This window comes from Athene noctua, chromosome 2 (genome assembly GCF_965140245.1).
Source record: "Athene noctua chromosome 2, bAthNoc1.hap1.1, whole genome shotgun sequence".
In the NCBI taxonomy this organism is placed as follows: Eukaryota; Metazoa; Chordata; class Aves; order Strigiformes; family Strigidae; genus Athene; species Athene noctua.
Genome location: NC_134038.1, coordinates 81,474,522 through 81,498,552, shown reverse-complemented (window position 1 = coordinate 81,498,552; position 24,031 = coordinate 81,474,522). Strand labels below are relative to the sequence as shown.

The 24,031-nt window shown below is 38.0% G+C and overlaps 1 protein-coding gene across 1 annotated transcript in view; it reads left to right on the top strand.

The window, feature by feature from the left end:
• DNAH5 (dynein axonemal heavy chain 5) overlaps window positions 1-24,031 on the top strand; it is a 128,879-nt gene that overhangs the window by 3,203 nt on the left and 101,645 nt on the right. The window contains exons 2-14 of the mRNA XM_074897847.1: window positions 758-892; window positions 3,134-3,218; window positions 6,467-6,630; window positions 8,287-8,508; window positions 9,020-9,157; window positions 9,792-9,968; window positions 10,782-10,895; window positions 13,042-13,149; window positions 13,853-13,975; window positions 16,229-16,444; window positions 19,123-19,230; window positions 19,954-20,039; window positions 20,820-21,141. Of these exons, the coding sequence (XP_074753948.1) occupies window positions 758-892; window positions 3,134-3,218; window positions 6,467-6,630; window positions 8,287-8,508; window positions 9,020-9,157; window positions 9,792-9,968; window positions 10,782-10,895; window positions 13,042-13,149; window positions 13,853-13,975; window positions 16,229-16,444; window positions 19,123-19,230; window positions 19,954-20,039; window positions 20,820-21,141 (1,998 nt within the window). The remainder of the gene's footprint in view (window positions 1-757; window positions 893-3,133; window positions 3,219-6,466; window positions 6,631-8,286; window positions 8,509-9,019; window positions 9,158-9,791; window positions 9,969-10,781; window positions 10,896-13,041; window positions 13,150-13,852; window positions 13,976-16,228; window positions 16,445-19,122; window positions 19,231-19,953; window positions 20,040-20,819; window positions 21,142-24,031) is intronic.

Below are 24,031 nucleotides of genomic sequence, written 5' to 3'. Positions count from 1 at the left end.
ACCACCAATGAAACATAATTCTAAATTTCTTTTGAAAATGAAATGATATTAAATCTTGTAATCTGTGAGCACGATAATACCAGTAACTATTCCAGAAGGCTATTTTGTCTATAATGTAATGAGGTGTATTACATATGGGAATTCAATTTAATTAGAAGAGTAGGCATACTGCTTGAAGAATGGTATAATAGCTATGGTTAAGCACATTTGTAAACATTTGTGTACCTTGAGGCTTGTGGCTTGTTTTACTTCTCATTATATTAAAGAGATAATGTATGAAATCCTACCTTCCTCCAGCAGCATCTGTCTTTATTAGAGAACACTTACAGTATCTTCCATGAATAACAAAGATGGTTCAGAATCCTGTCTTGACTTGATGGTCATATATGTCTAGACTGAAAAGCTGGGACTAAGGATTTAGGGTGTTGAAGAACACTTGCAGAATGATGGAGCCGTACATATAAAATACCTTTTTTTTTTCCCTTCTTCAGAGTCTTTCAACAAATAGATAATATTGTAGAAAAGACTGGTGATAGAAATTTTGTGCTAAATCTGAAAATAGAACACAGAAAATCAAGTGTAAAATCATAACAGGGGTCGCTTCTAAAAATTTCATTTAAGTGCGTTAAAAACATAAACCACAACTATGAAATAATGTAATGCCCTTTACTTTAAAAAATAAATTGTAGAATTTTCTTTATTTTTGTCTTCAAATAGATTGTGAATTATTAATTTTCCACTTTGTGTTTTATAACAGCAAAAGCTCAAGGAAGAGAGGGAGGCTAAACGCGCTCGGCTGGATGGCAGGCATGATTACTTACTGGATATTGTTGCCTCTTGTGTGAATCTGGACAAAGCAGAAATAGAAGATGCTATTCTTGATGGTAACCAGGTAATCTGGTAGTGAAGCTCATGGAGTACTTTAGAACTGATATTACCATTAAATACTCAGTAAGATAGCTGCCAGACTTTGTGTCTGAGATTACTGAAGTCTTATAAAAAAAAAATATTTCTTAGCTTTTTGTATTTAAGTTGAACAAAAGCATCCTTAGTTTCAGGACCTATTGTAACAATATTGATTTGGAAACTCATTAGAATTTCTGCTTTCCAGTGGTTATAGATAAGTCCAGTAAAGCTTGTGTCTGTATTTCATACTGGATCCACAGCATGAAGTCTCAGTCCTTGAATATATAGTACGTATAGATTCAAGAGTCCTGTCCACAGCAGGCTGCATGTTATTGTTGGTTCCATTAGGCTGCCACCAGTGTTTGTGAGACTACATTGTGATCTAGTTTAGGAAATTACATCACGTGGAAGCTACTTGACAAAATAGAATGGCTGAGTGATCTGTCTGACTACATGATGATTAATGTAGGGGGTAAGCAGTTAGAAATATGTATTTTGAGGAAACAGTCCACAGAAGTTGATGGTATTATATGCAATGGAGATACATTCTGTGATTTGAAAAGAAATGTTTATTTTTTTAAAACCTAGGTAGACAGAAAGTAGATCTTGTTTTACTCCCTGACACTGAAGTAAACATGGTTGCGGTTATTTTCCTCTTTTATTCTTTTGACATCTGTTTACTTAGAATTTATGCATTCCCATTTCAATGCTAATATTGTTGAGAGGCTGAAGAAAGTCCAGTGGAAGACTACCAAGATAGTGAGAAACACAGGGCATGTAAAGTATGAGAAGAGGGAGAATAAGATTGAGGGGTAGTCAAATAGTAGCCTGCAGTTGCTTGAAGAGTAGTTACAAAGATGACAGAGCTGAACTCAGTGGTTGCAGATGATACAACAAAGGCAATAGTCACAACTTGCAAATAGGACATTAAGAGTCCTTCTTCACTGGGAGGGTAATGCAGCATGGGAATAGATGACTTGAGTTGTGGAATTTCTGTCCTTGAGGTTTTTGAGACAGCCTAGGCAAAGCTCTAGATAACCTGAACTGCTGTTGATGATACAGGAGGCTGGCCTCAAGATCTCCCAGAGGTCCCTTCCAACATTTCTGTGATTCCATGTGATATAAGAACATGAACTGTGCAAAACACCGTCACGCAAGTTAAAAAACAGAACTTGTTTTAGCCTTTGTGCATTCTATCTCTAAATTGCTTTCCTGGCAAAGTATATTGCCTGAGAATAACTGTCAGATGATTACACTTGGCAGCTGTTATACTTGGAAAGAGGAAAGTGTAATAGTTATTTTGACCTCATCTTGGAGGGCTCAGCCAAGATTTTCTGGAATAACAGTTTATGTGATCTTAGTGTAACTGAGGCCCATTATTAACGGAAGAGGGATAAATGTGGCTTTCTTCCTGCTGCTGGTAATCTCTTAGCCTTTTTTTGTGCACTAGGAAGCACAAACGGTACCAGCAAATGTTTCTGAAGAAGAACTTCTAGAAGTAGAAGCCTTTTCTGCTGAAAGATTGCTGTGTAGTTAGGGACTGTGTGAAACACTCATAAGTGACTCATAGATCTAGAAAAATAATGAATTAGGCCAGAATTTCAAGCGCTGAGACACTGATCAGCATACTACCATTGAGCAATTAACTTTCTTCCTAGGCCTGTATAGACTATACATGAGGTTCTTGGACTGCACTACCAATATATAGTTTAAGGGTGCTTGATGGCAGCCTTAAATTGATGGACAACTGTGAAATTGTCCTGATGCTTAAAATATAAATATAGGCTTCCTCTGTTGCTGTGATATGGAATATTTGCAGTTGTGTGTTTTCTGCTTTCAGCTAGTTAGCTGAATGGCACTAAGAACAGCATGAGTGAGGGACTTCAATGAGCTGCTGCTGCATTTCAGTAAAGGAAGAAATGCCTTGTCCCCTCAGTTTGGGAGACAATGCACAGCATGTACAGTAAGTGGTTTCAGTAAACTGAAACATGGCTTGGTGGTATTCAGATGTGTTCAGCATGGAAAAATTTAAATGATTCAATTAAATAAGTGTGTGTTAGTAAAGGACAAGGCAACTCAATCACTTTTTGGGTGGTAGTAACTGGGCCTGGTATAACTTTATTATTGAACAATGATAACGTGATGAATATTTGTCAGCCCTTTATGTTAAAAATCCGAGCAAGTTAAACTTTTCTTGCGTAATGATCTCAGCATGACCTATCAACAGATAGAGCGCATTGACAAATTCCTGACCCCTGGAGGTTTGCGTCATCTGATGTTCTACTGTCAAGATGTGGAGTCAACTGATACAGGTAAAGCAACTTAGGTTCTCCTGCAGCATGTTACAGTTGTGCTGAGTAAGTGTGCAAGGTAAAAGCAAATAGTAAAGTTCTTATAAACTGGGTCTTAAGGCAAGTCAAATTTGGTCATACTGGGGCATCGATCCTTGCTCATGAAATGAGGACTGATGAAATTACTGAAGCTTTTTAGTGCATTTCTGCATATTGCTAGTATGCAGCAGCAAGGTCCTTCCTTGCGAGCCCAGCAACTCTTGCCTGGGGGGCTGGGAAATGTTTTTTTGACAGTTAAAAGATGACTTTCATACAAGGTGAGCAATGACAGGTGCTCTGTCCTCTCCCCTCTAATCATGCCACCAGTCTGCCCTAGAAGCCCACCACATTTGTGGGCACATGGCCATCCATCCGGGTGTTCCTGTTACATAACAAATGGCCCCAGGAGGCCAGCATTATGGGTGGCAGGGCTGTTATCCCAGAAGTCCCTTCTGTTCATATCTCTTTCCCTTCCCCAGTGTTACCACACTTCTGGGGGAAGCCTCCTCACTTAGCCTGGAGGCAGCTTGGGACCCCTGTGATAAGGACATCCTCCCTTTTCCCATGGCTTCTGTCCCAGAGCCTCCAGTGCTGCTACTGCTGGGACTAGCCAGGTCCTATGGGACCTCTGAGATCCCGTGACTGTTTGGTGGGAGTTCATTCCACTTGTTTACCCTGGATGTACAAGAATGGCCTTGTAAATATATCTATGTATATCTGTATAAATATGTGTTTATACATATGTAAGCGTATACCTATGTGAGTGTACAAATATTCATTTACACTTTATGTATTTTCAATATCTGTGTTTATATGGTATGGAATATCCCTTTGGTCGGTTTGGGTCAGCTGTCCTGGCTGTGTCCCCTCCCAAGATCTTGCCCACCCCGTCCCACTGGGGAAAATATCAGAAAGAGCCTTGGTGCTGTGTAAGCACCGCTCAGCAGCAGCCACAACACCAGGGTGCTATCAACACCCTGCCAGCTCCCAGCATAAACCACAGCACCGTGAGGGCTGCTATAGGGGAAAACCGATTCCAGTTCAGCCAGACCCAATACAATACCTAAAAGGTATGAAAAGACTGTTTGATATAAGCACCTTTAATAATTAAAACTGAAATGTACATGGAAGGAAAATTAAATGAAAATACAAACTTGGCCATTAATTTAGAAATATGCTGAGTTTTAACATGCCTGAGTTGAAGTGGTGGACATATGTTGGGGAGAGTGTGAGGCAAGGGTAAAAGCCTGGGAATCTAATCAGAGTACCTCTCACCAATCCCTGAACTGAACAATCATACTGTAGAGTCATTTGTGATGACCTTTGGGATGTCATGCTAGATGCAGGCAATGTGGAAAGCTGGAGAAACAAACAAACAAATTCTCATTAACATGTGCATTGGGTGAATCAGCAAAAGTTCCCAAAAAACCGTGTGCACTGGAGGAAAGAAAAAGTAGAAAAAAATGAACTGGTAGTGAAGTAGACGGGTGTGGGATGAAGTGAGTGGGTCACAGGCTGCCTTTGCCCACAGCTGTAAGCATATAGTTACTTGTAATACCATCACAGTGTGCAGTTTGCACTATACATTTTTCCTTCTTAGGTGGAGTAGAGTTTCTAAAAGAATCTTCTGTGCAGAGTATACTGGAGCTGTGGTTTACAGGCTAGCAAAGCAAAAATTGCAGTTATAGTGATGGTTACTAATCAGTAAAGAAAGTTAAGTGACTTTTTGTAGTATTACACGCACCTTGTTGGCAAGGGCACTTAGTATACAGCATCTCAAATACAAGTTGGTTTTCTGACCCTGTTGTGGATCAGCAAGTGATTCTGTTATGGCAGAAGATGACCCCATGAAGGGTGTCTACAAGATATTTTGTGTCCCTGCAGAGCAGGAGCCTGTGTATCTGAGTTTAGGAAGATGTACTCCAGAGCCCTAAGGGGTCATCGTTTCAAAGTCTGGTTTTATGTCCACTCCCACATGTAGACTTTTTGCAGTGTTTTGAACGGCACTTTTAACATGTAGCTTAATAACTTCTAGCACACTTTTCCGTAACAGTACATCTTTGCTAAAGAGACTGCAGAGTGTACTACCTACTTCAGCTCCATACGTTGTGGGAATGCCCTGAAAACTGGGATGACTGTAGCTGGTCTAGCCTCTGTAATTACTGAAGGGCAAGGAGAGTGCAAGTTTATGTTAAGTGGCAATAAATAAAATTAATAAAATTGTCAGAGTCAAGATTTTGCTGGTGAAAGAGCCCTTTTAATGTACTGAGGTAAACAAAAAAGAGACATGCAGGAGCTGAGGGGGGGGGGGGGGAAGGAATGGGGAAAGGTGATATGAACAAAAGGATTGGGAAGGAATTTATGGGTGGCCACCTGATCCAAAATAGGGATCTCTGGGGCAGATGGTCATGTGCCTGGAAGAAAAAAGGGCAAGGCACCTGTCATTTTTTGCGAATTTTTTGGTTGTTGTCCTTTACTAGTATCAACAATTCACTTTTTCATCTTATTGTTGCAGTGTCTCACTGAGATGTATATGCTTGCGGTTTTACGCTGAGATAACGCTAGAAAACTAGTAACAGAAGTAATGTGGCCAAAAATACAATTTAAGAGAATTATTTTTTCCTCCAAAATACTGCTACTCCTTGGTGACTCTTTACAAGTGTATTCATGTTGGCAGAAGAAGAAAGGACAGGGGAGTCCTTTGTAGCTCCCCTTTGTTGTTGTTGTTGTTGTTGTTATTGATTTTCCCCAAAGAATCAAAGAATCTGATGTGGCCTTTCTATCCTTGTTTCCAGCATCACTCTATTGCTTTTTTTGGTATGTTAGACATATGTCTACATGCTTTTAAGGAAAGACAGATGATAATGGCTCCTTTGAGGTAAACTGCTGATTTTTTTTTTTTAAATCAATAGAGCATTATCTGCAACTACAGGATAGAGAACCATGTAAGAGGATCCTGAACCTGAACCTTTGATTAGAAGGAATAGAAAACAAATAAATAAACAGTAATGAAAGGCTTGGGGTGTGAATAGCAAAACTGTATGAAATAGTTCTTACCATGCCATGAGGACTCTGGGTGCTGTGTACTGTCTGTGGATAGTCCTATGGAGTAGCTCCAGAGGACCGGAACTTGGAGATACACAAATGATGACTGAACTGTTTGTTTAAAAAACTTTTCTTTGAATAAATAATCAGTGGTTTTTAAATGTTTCTTTTATTTGACTCTGTAGAGCACTTTGGCCTTTCAGGAACAGGAATGAACTCTCATTTGACAAAGAAAAAGAAACCTGAAGTATTTGTCACAGAGGGAAAAGAAGTTGCTTTAACTGGTGTATGTGTTTTCTTCATTAGATCTAGTCTTTTTAAACCAATCACAACTGAGAATATCTATCAGGTAAGGGTCAGTGACTGCTGATCACTGTACATAATCTTGTTTAAAATTCATTTTCATCTTGGGGTATTTGGTCTCAGCACATAACTTGACAGCTTTTGCCATGGAGGAATGAGTGAAAGGGCACAGTTTGGCTAAATGAAACACAGGACAAAAAAGGAAGGGAATGGAAAAACCAATATTATCTAGTGGTAGCAATTTGAAGTGTATCATTGCTATAAAGAAACAATGCTAAGGAAGAAAATTTATGACAATCCAGAATGACAAAGTGTTGACAATACCTAATAAGGTCATAATTTTTATAAGTGTTAGCAAATCCATTAAAAAAACAGACAAAAATGGTTTTATTTTTGAGAGTGTATATGCAAACTATATATAAACAAGTTTTTACTGGTGGAGGACTCCTTAAATCTCTGACAGTCTGAAGTGAACAAAGCTTGATCAAGTGCTGCAGTTGTGAGGAGCACAGAGTGAAATGTAGGGAATCCTACAGTTGTAGAGAAGCTTATCAGAGTGCTAAAACAGGAATGATGGGCCAAAGGAGAAGTTAGTGTTATGGAAAACTATACACTTCAAAATGAGAACTTTCAAGTACAACACCTAAGCCAGCAAATTTTAACTTCCTTCCTCTCTTCTAGGAAAACCTTTAAAACTATTTTTCCCAGATAGGCAAGAAATAGAAGAGAAAAGGGTGGGTGAGCTGGCTGTCATCACCAAATTATTTTTTTGATTTTCACAGTACACGCTTTAAAGTTTTACACTTAACCTCTCTCTCTCTTTTTTTTTTTTTTTTTTTAAAAACGATATTGAAAGATCTGTCTTAGATTTTAGTCAATTATATACCCTTTAACATTTGAAGATTTTTTACTTATTAGTGCTTGCAAGCTGGTAATTGTAACTGAAAGATGTATAAAACAGACTTCACAAGTAATGATATCACCCTTGCTGATAGTAGATAATAAAACTAGAAAAGTCAAGTTGAAAAGTGAAAAGGTATGTCTGAAGACAAATGTGTGACACTTAAGTACGTTTGGCATTAAATTATGTTGCTGAAAAGAATTCTTGTGGTACCTTCTAATGAAGCAAAAAATGGCTGGCAGATTAATGTAATTTATCTTAGAAGTTTTTAAATATTCTGAAAAAGTCTCTGAAAAGTGGGTGTTCTGTGAATTGTTCTCTCTCAGACTGATAGAGGTATTCTTCCTGGTCTAAAATCCTTGGGCAACTGCAAATCAGAATTAACTGGAGCTCCTGATTCTTTTGGTATCTAAACCTTTTAAATGCATATATCTCTGCTGAGATGTATGTATATATGTATGAATATATTAAAAAATATAATTCTGATATATTTAGACGTGGCAAGCTGGAATCATTTTACTCACCCATACAAACTGAGCTTTAATAAGTAGAGGTCTCTTCTGCTCTCATCATATTTTGGAAGTGTTTTCAGATATTTGTTTTCTCAGTTTTGTATGACAAACTGTGACCCTGTGCAAATCTTGCAGCCCCTGATAGCAAGAATTGGGCTGTTATTGCTTGAAGAGCCCTTGTACATACATGTAATTTGTTTGATGCTCATGGCGGTAGGACTGGAATAAATATAGTGATAGTAAAATTTTGTTTTCTATTTTAACTTATGTTTTGGTTTTTTTTTTACAGGAAGTAAATTTTAATATGATGAATGTAGGTCGAGATGGCTTATTAAAAAGTGTTGAGCATTTGATATCAGAAATCTTCATTCCAGCTTTACAGACTAAAGACCGTGGCTGGGTTGAACTTGGTGAACTTCAACAAGCTTCTAATATTAAACGTGACTTCCTTTGTTCCCTTGAAGCATTTGTTAGTGTGCTATCAGGAGCTCAGCAAAGTCTATTGGAAAAGGTAGTATGTTCACATGGAAAATAGAAATTGAGCTAGTTGTAGAATGTCTCTTCTTTTGAATTAACTGCTGCTGCAGAATACTCTTAAATTGTTTTTGTTAAACTGAAGTGACACTGTTGTCATCAGTAACTTGTTACATGTTGATCTGTGGCTTTAACAATTCTGCAGGTGCTTCTGTTCTTGTTTGTTCTGGCTCCAGTTCTTTAGACCTATTAACTTCTTGATTTTCCACTGGCTGTGGCCACTCTTAAACCAGGAATGATTAATGTGTAACAAACAGTTGCTTTTAACTGTTGATTTCTACTCAGCCTGTGTGAAGGAAAGGGCATGAGAGCACAGCTGCAAGGCTGGTGAATTCTCCAGATTCTGGAGCCCAGTTCTGGCTCAAACCAGTTTAGTTAAAACTGAAGTGGGAATATGAAGTGAGATACCCCAAGTGGGGCACCCAGTTAAAATTCCTGGATTGTTGTGAACACTTTGACATTTCAGAGTTTTTAAATTTGTGTTTTAGGTCAGTCTGAGGAAATGTGAAACATACAATCTGGAAACTCTAAGAGGACCTTCTGATTACCTGATGGTTGCTAACAGCATAGATTCTCTCAAAAGAATAGAAGTCTGCATGAAAGGATGGACCAAACAAATTGAACAGGTGATACAGTGGACAAACGTGAAATATGACAACATCTGCATATTGGCAGATGACATTTAATACTGTTGGCATAGAACTACTTTTCTATAAAGTTAGATGTGATCGATCCCTGTATTTTAAAGTACTGTTTGGTTTAACTTGCCAGTTTAAAGTACTGGCATGGTTTGTGTGGTTTTATTTCTCAATGAGAATATTATTGAGAGCTTTTTCCATCTACTAAATAGAGTTAAACAGAGCATACACATGTCATGGGAAGCTTAGTCCCCTGTTTTTAATAATCACCTATTCATAAAGGAGAAGATAGTGATTCCCAGTGGATTTAATGGAAGCAAAAGGAACACAATAATTCAATGTACACTAGTCTCAGTGGTCAGAACTGTACTTTGAAACATACTTTGCAGGTTATTTGCAGAAAATGTAATTGTCTGTAACAGTGCTCTTGAGATACTACTCCTTCTCTAATTTGGAACTAAAGAGGCCAAGCAAAATGAAGGTCTCTTATGTGAGGTGGTGGCTGAGTTAGGTAATTTATCATGGGAGGTTAATACTAGGAGTTAAATTATGAATTAATCCATGGTATCCATGCAGATAAAAAATATTAGCATCACTCACAAATATTACTGTATAATAAAAGGTTATTGCAGAAAATGACCAGTTGAGAAAGGAAGCTGATGACCTTGGACCACGGGCAGAGCTTGATTACTGGAGAAAAAGATTGTCAAAATTCAACTACCTTACGGACCAGCTGAAGAGCCAAGATGTGAAGGCAGTGCTTGGAGTACTCACTGCTGCTAAATCCAAACTGCTGAAGGTTTCTATTTTGAGTTATGACCGATATAAAGACTAGAAATGCTCTGTATACCCTAGTTCATTTTGATGATTTATGTAATGTTGCTGGTGGGGAAAATATTGGAGTATCTTTAGCTTTTGTTTTCTTCGTTCTTCCCCATTCTTCACCTTGAGTAGATAAAGTTTAAATCTAGTTTAATTTATGGAAAAGACTGGGAGTATACTTTGTCTAAGGGCTGATAATGTGCTGCATCCATATGGCTCAAGAGAAGTAAATCCTTATATCGTCGAAATGTTGATTATTAAATCAGCAAGTTGAATTAATGAATTGGGTTTTTAATGAAAAGGAAATACCCCCCCCCCCCTTTTTTTTTTGTTAAACTTCTTTCTCATATTCTTACAATGTCCGTCAGAATTTCTTGTTGGGTTGTAACTTCTTACATTGACATAACAAAGTTAAAGACCCATCACAAACAGAAAAATAAGTGAATAAACAAAAAGGTCTCAAAATGAGAGACGTGAAACAAATATATTGTTACATATCCATCAGTCCATCAAGCAAAAATAGTTAACAGATGATGTCATTTTACAGCAACTTCACTTGACAGTAATACTGACATACCTTGTTCTGCTGAATGGTCTAAAGTAACTATGTTCACAGTCAAGTTATTGAAGCAAAACAAGGACCTGTTTCTCATCTTGGGTAAACAAGTGTAACTCTGAAGTAAAAGATCTGTGCTTTCAAATGTGTTTAAAGGCTAATGACAAAACAGAGTGATCTTAAAACAGTTTTTCTGAAATGCATGATTCTGTTTTTTCAACTTTATATTCTTAGAACTGGCGAGTGTTGGATATTCGCATCACAGATGCAGCAAATGAAGCTAAAGATAATGTGAAGTATCTATACTCTCTGGAAAAATGTTGTGACCCATTATACAATAGTGATCCTGTAAGCAGAACTTTTAAATTCTTAATATAAATCTCTTGAGACCACCAAAATGAATGCGTTTTGTAAGATCAAATTGGAAATGACATAGATAGCACTTGAAGTATTCATCTCCAGTTTGAGACTTTGTTTAATTATGCTAAAAGTGGCTTAGTGGGAATTTCTGGCTACAAAATAAAGTACTTGTTATTTTTCTTGCTGTGGTATGTATGAAGCTTTTTGTCTTACCATGACACTGGATTCTGTGGTATGGGAGGAAGTGAAATCTTTGTCATTTGAAAAGAAAAAAAAAAAGAGAAAAGGGGTGAAAGTGAACCTGTTGCTATGCTAAAGACAAAGGCTGGGCTTTTGTGTTGGTGTCCATGTCATGCTTAGACTAACATTTATAAGACAATTTTGAGCTTCCTGGATTAGGAGAACATAAATATGTTTATGTAAATATTAAGGTGTAAATATTAATCACCTTCTCATACCACAGTGACAGGATGATGCAAGCATAACATATAGTAAACAAAACCAGCCAACCTAAATTATGGGATAGGAGGAAGGATTCTCACTGTCCCATTATCTGCTAAAGCAGATGGCAAATGGTTGCTTTTATTAAAACTGGTTTTGCAGCTGACTGTATGTATCTTGCTAGTCAGAGAAATATGATGAGTAGCCACAAAGACATGAAGCTTTGACCGTCCTAGCTACCTCTCTATTTATCCATACTTTCCCCAAAGTGAAATTGCTTCCAAACAGGTCTCTGGGTAACCATGGTACAGCTTTGTTTCCATTTACTGGACAGTATTAGAACAGTGTGTTCTTTCTGTGTTTCCCAATCTGATATTTGAGTCTCTCTGATGAAAGGTTAATTTGATACTCATACAAAACAGAGTTAAAGTGAATATGCTTGCTATTGGCACTGTGCAGGGTCTGTTGAACTTGATCTGCTTAGTGCTCCCATTACTGGCTTTTACCAAGGAGAAAGTGGTGCCAGCCTCAGAGATGTTTAGTTTTGAGAGTGTGTAGCACTTGGAGTGGAAGCCATCGAGGTATGGAGTGTGAACCTTTCCCTTACTGATTTTTACCTGTAAAATGCTGAGAACTAGTTTGTCAGCAGAGTAAATCTGACATTGCTTTTGAAATTCAGACGTGAGGAGGAGCTGTCTGAAAAATTTTTTGTATATTCGTGGGCTGAAGACAGGACTGCTGGGCTTTTGAAATTATGCTTTTCTTCAAAGTATTTAGCAAAAGTCATTTCTCTTGTATGCAAGACTTACTGAAAACTGTACAGAGTATGGAGAATTAAGATGGGTGTGGTGGGTTAACCTTGGCTCAGGGCCAAGCATTTACTCCCCCCCCCACCCCCCCTTAGCAGAATGGAGGGAGAATATAGGATGAAAAAGCTCATGGATTTTGAAAAGACAGGGAGATTAGATCACTTACCTATTATTACCCTGGGCAAAACAGACTCCACTTGGGGAAAAGTAACTTAATTTGACAGTGAAAATAGATTTGGGTAGTGAGAAACAAAGACAAAAATTAAAACCACATCTCCCCACCATTCCCCTTCTTGCCAGGCTCAGCTTCACTCCTTCACTTTTGCCTTCTCTTCCTCTCAGCTCAGCTGTGCCCTGTGGTTGGAGCCAGCTGGAACCGTCTGTGTTAAGAGTGGAGCAGCCCCAGCTGCTCTGCACAGGGGCACACCCTGCTGCCAAGCACCAAGGGCACCTGTACCCCAGTGAATGGACTGTAAGACCACCTCCTCCCAAGCACTTCATCTATTGTGCAGAATTTTTACAATCTAAATACTGGTACTATGGGGAAGTTGTTCTTCATGGTTCTTTTATTCAAAGGAGTGCTATGAGGCTTACTGCAATTTTTGGGCTATCTTTATATGCAAGCTTACATCTCTATCAAAGTTCACTCATTGACCAGAATTCTTCCAGCCAAGACTCTAATGAAAATTTTTCCCCCAAATTGAATTGTAAAGCTTGGAGGGTAAACTGGGTAAGACAGCTCTGCAGGAGAGGCCCAGGGAAACAGAGGCAGAAACATTAGGAAGACCATGTTTGTAACACCCCTGCATTCTCTAATTAGGTGTTGAGTTAATGTATGGTAACAGAAGTACTGAGCAGAATTCAGACTCTGTGTTTGTTTCCAGGTGTCCATGGTGGATGCTATTCCAGGTCTCATAAATGCAATTCAAATGATTCAGAGTATCTCTCAGTATTACAACACGTCTGAAAAGATATCCTCACTGTTTGTGAAGGTTGGTGCTACAGTGCAAAAGGAAATTTTCACAGATTTTTTTTTTTTTTATGTTGTTGCTTGAGGGAGAGACAGAAAACACAAAGGGACCAAGCAATTGAAGCAATTTAATGCTGTTTTTAAATGCATAGAAAACTGGAAATAGTGATAAAACTATTTCAAAGTTAGAACTTACTTTGCTATCTGTAATTTGGAGTTGTATGAATTTTTTCTTGAAGATCAGGGCTAATCTGAACCCGGACATGAATAGATCAGGGAACTTTTTGTTACAGTGAGTTTTGCCTGTGGTGAACTGTTTTTTGTAGAACAAATCATGTTAAATTTATATAGACTTTAAACCTCCTTATGTCTGCATAAAGAAGGAAATGGAGTTGGAAGGATAACCTATCCTTTAATGGTCATAGTCTTGTCGGACCTTGGTTTTACTTTTGCTTTCAGATGTGCCAAATCTTATGACTGTAGTCCTCAATGTCATTTCAAGGTTGATACAAGGTGTTTAGGATGAGCATAATCAACAATATTTGGTGGCGTAGTGATTTGGTGGCTGGATATTGCAAGGAGAACAGTCTGTCCATGTGGCTAGTATTTGGTATTGCTATTTTGTAGGCTTTAGTGGAGTCAGGTGGTATGGGATGAGACTGAAAGAAGGGGCAAGATCTGATTTGTCTTGAAGTGTTTTTTCACAAGATGAAAATTGCTTTTAGGTGACCAATCAGATGATCACAGCATGTAAATCTTACATTACGAACAACAATACGGCCACCATCTGGAATCAACCACAGGAGAGAGTTATGGAAAAGCTACAAGCAGCCATTAGACTTAAACAGGTAGGTGGGAAGAGCATGAGAGCATGTAGAAAACAGAATATAAGATGAGATTTAGGAGGGCATGATTAGGAAAACTTTATTTTATATGAGGAAGCAATTTTGAAAAAAATGAAGTGATGGAAAAATAATTTTTGGAACAGAAATGTTTATGTTAGACCTAACAGGAAACTTTGTCCAGTGTCTGATCATCTAGAAACAGGATTTTGATGCTTAGCCTAACTTAACTGTGCTTCTTATATGAAAATTACTTGGATTTTCATGCCTGAGTTTCTCCAGAAGTTTTCTTCTCACGTGATGAGGAGGGATGTGTGATAGAAATGAAAACAGAGGCAGTGACTGACCTGAATATATTCCGAAGATATATATTCAGGTCCATATATGTATGGACAAGCTATACCTTTAGAAAGGGCAATTTAGTGAACTGGGGAGAACTCAGCTGTTCAGGTTGTATAGACTTGCTGGGAAGATAGCTTTTATTTTTTTGCATATGCTTCTGCGACGGGCGGAGGAAGCAAGCAGCCGATTCAATGTGAATGATAGAGCAAGCTTCAACTTTATTGAAAGAAATCAACCCCTTATATAAGCACTCTACAATAATCATGCATACTACTCACAAATCTATTGGATACATGTAAAAAACTACATTATAATGTCCCAGCCCTCTGTGGCATCTCAGACATGTCACAACATCTTCCCTCTTCTGGCCTGCCTCCTTTCCCAAGGTTGTTTTTACCATCAAGGCCATTGTGTACCTCAGTTTCTCTCTTTGTTAACATAACAGTCTGTTGTTAGCATAACTGTACCCTGGTTTTTTTCCTTTGTTTACCTCAGATGGCTGCAATCAGCTCCTGTAGAGACCCATGGCCTTGCTCTCTGCAAGCCGTTCTCCAACATGCTTCCATGACCATTTCGGGATTTTTTATTTTTTTTTCCTCCTTTAGAACATAGGATCATAGGGTAATTCAGCTTGGAAGGGTCCTCAGCAGGTATCTAGTTCAACCTTCCGTGCAAAGCCAAACCAGGGCCAGCTATGAGATTAAACTTGGTTGCCCAGTCCTTTTATCTACTGCTGTCTTGAAGTTCTCCAAGGATGGAGACACGGCACAGCCTTTCCAGGCAACCTCTTTCACTGTTTGACTGTCCTTAGGGTGAAAGATTTTCTCTTACATCCAGTCAGAACATCTTCCGTTTCAATTTATGCCCATTGCCTCTTGGACTCTGTCCGTGTGGTACTGTGAAAGGTCTAGCTCTGTCTTTTTGATAACCTCCCTGTAGATATTGGAAGGGTCATATTACATTTTCTTTGTTACTGCTTTTTGATTCCTTAATCATATGTGCGTGGAAGACTAGAACTTTATCCTGACACCTTCTGAAGCAAGAAATCTTGCATAGTTCTTGCAAAACTTAGTGTAAATTTATGTGACGTTACCATCAGCAATGATGAGTAAATTTGTATATTTCTATAAAGATATAGCAAATTATTCAGCTGCTGTATCTTTATTTGAGTCTTATTCAATATGAAAGCTTTCAGAAAATCAATAGATTAAAACTTAAAATTTTTAACACTAACAATTTAGGAAACTCTGGGCCCTTTGTGTCAATATATTCAAGTGGGGTTATTCATACATATATGTGATAAAAAAAATAAATTGTATTTTGAAGAGAATTACTCTTGAAAGAAACCATTTCAAGCAAATCTGTCAGCTATGAAACCTGACTTCAGCAAGTATTTAATTTTAACATGTTTGGAGTAAGGTTTGTTCCTGGTTGAGAAAGCAGAATGAAAACTGGAAGCTGTTATGAAGCAGCATTCTAACTTCAGAAGAGTTTTTGTTCTAGAAAGTGATTTTTGAAAATTTAAAACATTACTCAATAAAACTGCTCAGCACACAATCATTATTTTCAGTCTCTGAAAACTGTAATCTGGGTTGTCATCTTGGATATTCAGTAAACACATTCAATAAAGACATCAAGCCCTCATATAAAATGGAGGGAACAGAATTTTATGCTAGCTAAGGATGGAATGTACAAATACATATATGTGCATTTGATAAAATGTATGATCCTGTAATGGTATTGCATTAGTTTTCAGAGACAAATTCTGTTACTATCTTTATAGTATTCATGATTGTTTATTGACGAAACTTCTACTTACTGTTGTTAGGATAGTATCTGTGTGCATAAATTTTGTTCTAGCTGATGACAGAGCCTTTTATTATATGCTTGACGTTCTTTTAAATTCTTTGTGTTTAGGAGTATCAAAATTGCTTTCACAAGGTAAAAGAGAAATTGGAACAAAATCCAGCTGAAAGACAGTTTGATTTTAGTGAGATGTATATCTTTGGAAAATTTGAAACCTTTCATCGGCGTCTGGTAAAGATAATAGATGTTTTCAATACTATGAAAACCTACTCAATTCTACAGGAGTCTAAAATAGAGGGATTGGAAGGAATGATCACTAAATATGAGGTACACAGTAAACTTTGGATAATCTGTCAGTCTGACTTGAACTTTAAACAATAAATAATGATGAAAATTAAAAAAGTGTCAAGAGAAGAATTAATTCTGCAAGTTGTGCTAAAATTAATGGGTAGTAGCGATGTAAATATGTGATTGTTGGGGAAGCGAGCAGACAAGATGAAAAGGGGCAGGTGGACATATGAAAGGTATGTTAAAATTGAAGTTGGTTGAAAAAAGCAACAAAATGAGGGGACTCTGTAACAGGAGTAACTGGAGCTATGGTTCTGTGTCATGATCAGGAGAAAAAGTGAGAAGTGCAATGTTTCTGTCTTTACAGATGTTTTGCTAGCAATGAAAGTGTATTGTGATGAAAATCGCAGACTGTATTCATCTCTTGCCCATTATTCTAGAGGTACTAGATCAGTGCTCTGTTGTCATGGTGGTTGATGCTTCAGTCAGATTTTGCTTGCAGCTTGGGGTGAAACAAGCCCCAGTTCCATTTCTGTGCTGCATAAATACAAACAACTATAACTGATTTATTGAAATAAGTAATTTGAAAAAAATGCAAAACCAAGAAAACTAAAAAAACTTGGGACTCTCAGATTTACTTTGTTTAAGGAAACAGCGAGCTTAATTCCAGCGAAACAGATTGTTAGGTTTACTTAAAATTCGTACTTAAAATTATACTCTAGATCTAGAGTACAATTATCAGCTTTGTGTTTTATGAAGGAAGAGTTAATTCACAGGTGGCTATCTTTAGGGTAAGGGAGGAAGAGAAATGGCTTAGCTGGTTTGATCTGGAAAGCTCTTTGAGTTTAGACTTTTTCTTCTGTAACAGCAAAGTTCCTTTGCTGAAGAAACCTATTCATGTTTCTGTCCTGGTCCTCTTATTTAATAGAAGTTAGTCCTGAACAATGAGGAGCTCTTCTAAGAATATAAATATGTTAAATCATGTTCTTTTCCTTCCTTCTTTCCAAGATTATCTTTCTTATCTAGCGAGTAGAGTCTTCCCTGCTCTTACTGAGCCTGAGATAACTTAGCCTACTGTATGTCTGTCTTAGTGCACTATCATGATTATGGTACTTATAAATATTAAAATAAATCAGAAGTATTCAATGTGTGGAGTTTGTAGACTACTGTTAGAGGTTGCATGTGATACAGTGGCAGTACAGGCAAATATGGCTTTCTAATTTGCTTTACCCTGTCCTTTTTCTTTTTGTTATGGCCATGAGTAAATTACTTTGCTTTAGTTAAATAACTGTAGGGTAAAATACGAGGATTCAATGGTCCATCCTAGTTCAGTTCACTCCCTGTTGCAGTCTGGGGTTTTGATTATTTGACTGCATCGTTCACAGTAGCCAGTTTTCTCCTTTGTTCTCTTCTGTAGTCTTCTGAGAAGAAACCTGGGCACAACTGGAAGGGTAACTTGGTCCAGGACTATTCCACATGGGCAGAATAGGTGTGGGCGGCTCTAAATATTCCTCCCTTCACTGAGAACTGTGCCAGCAGGCTTCTTAGCAACTCAGGTTGCTGAGAATTTTCAGGTCACGCTATGAAGATACTGTTTTGTATGCTGGGACACAGACATCTCATTTATTTGGAGCATTTGTATTTAAAAAGCCACCTGTGATCATTAGCCCAGGCTGTGAGGCAGTCTGCAAACTCTATACACATCTACCGCCTTATCCATTGCAGCACTCAAGTCCTAAAGTAAGAGCTTTGTGGGGGACCCAGTTACTGTGACATCAATTTCATTTGGGGGGTGTGTGTGTGCAAGGAGAAATGTTACATACTCAAGTAGAAAATACTGCATGGAAGGTTCTGGATAGTATGCATAAAGGGCAGAAAGTGATTGTACTTTTTTAACAGTGACAAAATTGAGGTGCTGAAGTATTTGACATGGACCAAGTTATTATGTCGCAGTTCTTTGTTTTACCACTTAGTTGTTATCTAGGATTTTCTTGTTTTTAGAAGAAAAGATGAAATTTTTATTTACAGCAAAGCAGTAACACTGAAGTTCAACAGACTTATAATAAAATGGTAGAAGTCTGCTGTGCTGAAAATATGTTGAGCTTCATAGCTGTGCTGTGGTAAACTACTACGATTTTGAGCAGCAGTTCATCATTAAAAATACTTCAACTGTGTGTGCAGCTTGAGGGAGCTGCTGATTAAGATGTACTTTCATTTGAGTGGACAGCAGCTATGTAAAAGAAGCCAGAAATAATAGCTACTGGAATGGTGATACGCTTCAACTTTTGAATAGTCTGTTTTTCTGTGAAATCAGTTAATTTAAAGACATGATAAATACTAATGTGAAAATATTCATATACAACATATGAAAATAAGTTGAACTTTTAAATAGAAATAATGAACCTCTGCATGAGAAATTATTTAATGGGTAACAAATGTCTGATGAAAAGCAAGAGTCTGAGTTATCTGTCAGTTCTAATTGACTTAAAACAGAAGTGAATAATATAAATGGAATTCATATGGCCATTGCACCAACTTCTTTCCTGCAAATATGTTGTTTAAGAGGTTTGCTTATATTGCTCAGCAAATGCTGGTAACTAATGGCAAAGGTAAAATGTGAATGTGCATGGCCCATTGTGCTAAATATTTTTGTGTGGTAAATCTTCTTGATAAGAGAATTTCTGGTGATAATTTTCTTTTTCTGTGAAACTGCTTAGAGCATTGTTGATATCATGAAGAAACGGCATTACAATTTCTTGGATCAACGGAAGACTGATTTTGACCAGGACTATGAAGAGTTTTGCAAAGCGATACAAGATCTACATGTAGGTCTTATGATTTAAATAATAATTTAGTTTACTGATGAATCCTTATGAAGACAAAAATACCTCTGAGTTATCACCAAACAAATTATGCATATTTTAAAGTTCGTGTTCTGAAATTGAAAAATTATTCTAATATATCTCCACTTTAAATCTTGCATTTTTTTATTTGACTTTCAGACCAGTTTCATGGAATAGGCTAGAAAGGGAGCCTCCAACAAAAGGATTTTCCATTACTGTACTTTATTTGGAAGTTATGCTATCAAGAATAACACAAAAATTGGGTAAATGGGAGCATAGCACAAATAAGTCAGATAAATAATTTTCCCATAGTTCTGAAATCACAGGTTGGTGGAAGGAAGGGTATCTGTAGAAGAAAAAAAATTAAAATAAATGCTTGGCTCACTTTGGTTGCCAAAGAGGTAAGCAAGCATTCTTTGAGGGCTCTCAGCATGGTGAAACATTTGAGCGTACAAAAGCTTTTGTTGGTTGCACAGCTACAGAGGGACCTTGGAAAAAAAAAAAAAAGCCTTGAAAGTTGGTTGTATTTTGTTTAACTTTTGAGGGAAGGAAGAAGGGGAAAATTGATACTTATTTAGGTTAGTTTCACATAAACAAATTATGTTCTAATATAGTGCATGTTAAATCCTGTCAAATAATACCTGGCATATTTGAGGTGTGTGCCTTATGTAGTTCTCTGCTGCTGAATTGTTTACTCTCCTTCAGGATCAATTAAGGATTTTCATGGACATTACCTTTGAAAATATTCTGAGCACTGAAAGAGCACTGAGTATGTTGAAGAAATTTGAAAGGTACTGTGTCCTATCTAGATTGCTAGAATTCTGCCAGGCAGTGGAAATAACTGAGGATGGTGGGATGTAGGAGGAGCAGAGCAGGAGGCATATCCTTAAATATAAACAAAAAATCAACTCAGCCTCCTCTCACTCAACTGTTCAGCTTTGTTAAGGGATGTCTTCTCATCCGTGTTGGTAAATCAAAAACCATATATTTTGTATTGGAAAATGCAAAATATAAGCAGTCTTTGAACTTCATCTTTCAAAATTACTATAAGTACAGGAATGCTTTATGGCTATTAGCATATTTGCCTTAGCTTTGACCTTGAACAATGACATAAATTTGTTATCACAGTGCAGTGAGACTAAAATGCTTGTATTGGGAAACAGTGAAATTAGTCTTGATAAATTCATGTTGTGGCAAAGCAGCCTCAGTCTTACATCAATTTTCATCAGTATTGCATCAATTTTCTTATAATATCGTGTTTAATGGAGTACACTGCTGGTGTCGGATTGGTTACAGTTTGCTGCGCATACTTTTAGCTCAGTGTTTGGAAACAGTGACAAAACAGAAAATGTGTAGGATTACTTGGAAACTTTTATCGTCTGGTCTAAATTTTGGTTGCTGGGAATCAGGATGCCACAGCATTTGTTCAAGCTTTAAAACTCTGCTGCTAAAGTACTTACTTTCAAAAGAATACAAGGGAATTGGGAACAACTGTATTTTTCAACAATACATCAGAAGAATTTTTGAAGTACTGAAGGAATTTTTTAAATGATTATTATTTTTCTAAGCAGGTTACAAATCCCGAACCTTGGCATTGATGAAAAGTATCAGAAAATACTTCAAAACTATGGTCATGACATAGAAACAGTCTGTAAGATCTACACTAGGCAGAAGCAGGACCCTCCACTGGCACATAATCTGCCTCCAATAGCTGGTAAGATCTTGTGGGCACGCCACCTATTCCGTAGGATCCAGGAGCCTATGGAGTCTTTCCAGCAGCACCCGGCTGTTCTGCAGACACCAGATGGCAAGCGTATAATCCGCAACTACAACAAAGTAGCAAAAGTTCTCATGGAGTTTGAGGTGATCTACCACAGGGGATGGCTTCAGCAGGTAAAATAGCTGATTTTGATCAGGATATTTCTTTAAAAAAATGTGGTGGATTTTTTTGTTGTTAGACTAATAACATCTAGCTTTACAGACCAGATTGGATTCCTGTTGTTTCAGGCCTCAGTGAAACACGGGGTTACAGCAGTGTGAAGGAATCTCTGCTTAATAGCAGTAGTCAGCTATGCTAAGCTGTAGATTTAGGATGCCTCTTAAATGAGGGATGGAATAAGAAAAGGTACTTTATAAGAAAGTGATTCTATTAATAAACAATACCTGTACTGCCTGTAGCTGAATTTAGGAGCAATTGAAAGACCTTAATTATAACTAAGAAGTTATAATGAAAAATATTTATTATGGAAATATATAATGAAGATTCAGTGTTAGTCTTAGCTGCCCCTCTGCCATGTTCTGCTGACTCTGGTGCAAGAAGATCCTGTGTGCAGAGAGTAGTTTTGTCAGCTGGTTAGCTTAAGGTTAAAGCAGACATGGAGGTTTCCTCTGGTCTGGACAATATGTATTTGTTTTCTGAGTGATAATCCATGGGTACATGTAGAAAGCATCCAGTCTCAACAGATAGAGCATCCTGTAGAACTAATAGCATACTCCGTACACAAGTGTGTTTTGAGCCTGTTGTGGGTTAACCCTGGTAGGCAGCTAAGCACCGCACAACTGCTTGCTCACTTCCCCCACCCACCCCCAGTGAGACAGGGAAGAGGAAAGGAAAAGTAAAAGCAAGAAAACTTGTGGGTCAAGATAAGAAGTTGTTTAGTAAGTAAAAAAGAAGTGGAGGAAGCGAGAAAAAACCCAAAAGTGTTGCAATCACTCACCACCTGCAATGGCAGACCACTGTCGGGCCAGTTCCAGAGCAAAAGATGGCTAGTGCCCTCAACCTCTGCCTCTCCCTTTTTATTGCTGAGCGTGATGTTATAAGGCATGGAATATCTCTTTGGTTATTTCAGGACATCTGCCTGGTTCTGTTCCCTCCCAGGCTCTCATGCACCGCCTCCCAATCTATTCACTGCAGGGGGCAGAGTGAGAAACAGAGGAGGCCTTGATGCTGTGCAAGCACTGTTCAGCAATAGCTAAAACATTAGTGTGTTATCAGTGTTTTGATTACAAATCTGAAACGCAATACCATACACGTTGCTGTGAAGAAAATTAACTCCATCCCATCCAGACCCAGTACAGAGCCATTTCATTTCCAACCAACCATTTGGTAAGGCACAACACTTTGTAGTCTGAATATTCTTTAGAAAAACATGGTTTACCTTAAGTTCCAAATCTCATTTGACTGATTTTGCCCACTTGGGTTTTGTACATAGAACCTCCAACTACTTTCATATTGTCAGATGGCTTCTGCAGGGACTACTTTATAGCCTTGACGTCTCTGCAAGTTTCTACTATCCTATTGGCATGTTTTCTACCTCCTGTTTCTTTGTTGCCTTGTCAAAGAGCATGTTGTAGAAAAATTGGTCTCAGCCTCTCAAATGTCAAAAAGAAGTATCAGGTTCTCCAGATGACTGTTTCGAAGGTGGTGGGACAATTAGCAGTGCATCTGCCCCTTGTTCTTGGAGCTCAGCTCGAACTTTTGTGCAGTGTGAAAATCTCTGGTGCTGATAAACAGCAGTCTTCTGAAAGCTAGTCTTACACCAGACCTGAGACCAGACGTTCCTGCTGTCTCTTGTCAAATCTGAATATATGAAGATTTCTGACTCTTCTTTTCCCCTTCTCACTTTAATTTGCCATGAAGGTTTAAAGAATCGTCAGATTTGATTGTCTGATACTTTAAGTGGGAATGTTTGTGTCAATTTGGTGTACTAAAATAGAAGAAGTGACTTGAATGTTAGAGGTATAATATGGTGTATTCAGACTGCTTTGGCTCTGGTTTTGGGTGTATGTTACTGATGATCAGTCTGGCACTGACTGCCATCTCGGAATCAAGGAACCTGAAGAGCATTACCTCAACTATTCTTTCATTATAAATTATGTTTCAGGTACATCAGGTCTAAGTGTGGCACTATTGACCTCTGTATAATTGGTCTTCCTCCTGGGCAGTAATGAAAATTGCCATTGTTGTACTTAGAAATGTCTTTAACTTCAAGTGCTTATTCTGATAAATTGAGAAGCCTGTCTTTGATTTCATGTACTTTTCACAGAGAGCTGGTATCCATCATGTTTTATGGAAGAGGAATCGTGATGCTTCAGGAAGCCTTTGTCTTTTGTTTAGTGTTTCTATGTTGGACTCAGTCTCTCTTTTGATGCCAGTGTTGTGCTGGATACCTGAAATTTAGCGGATACCCGCATTGTACCAAGTATACTGATGATAGCTTTCACTGAATTCTACCTGCTGCTGATATCATGTCCTTGCCTGGGCACTTTTAAGATATATTCCCTCTCTCATCTATAAAGACTAGAGAGGAGGTATGCTTCTTGTGGGGCTACCTGTGTTTCCTGACCAGGTTTTCTGACATGTACCATGCTTTGACAGAGCAGTCAAGTACATTCTTCTTTAATCTTTTGCAAAAGGAATTTTACAAAACATTCAAGGCATCTCCCCTGAACTGGTGCCTTTCTTTGTGAGGTCCTGTGATCGGTGATCTGATCTGTGCTAAAAGTAAGCATCTGGTTTCTGCTATAGCAGAGTCAAATCCATAGTGCTTAGGGATATGGTGTAGTTGGGAACTGTCAGTGCTAGGTTATTGATTGGACTGGATGATCTTCAAGGTCCTTTCCAACCTAGATGATTCTGTGATTCTGTGAAATCACACTTGGCAGCCATATAAACTTGCTGAGCCTGCTCCAACTTACACTCATTAGGTGGGAACAAAGGGAGATGAATTTGAACACAATTTCGAGTTTTTGAAACGAGCATACATGCCTTGAAAATACATGA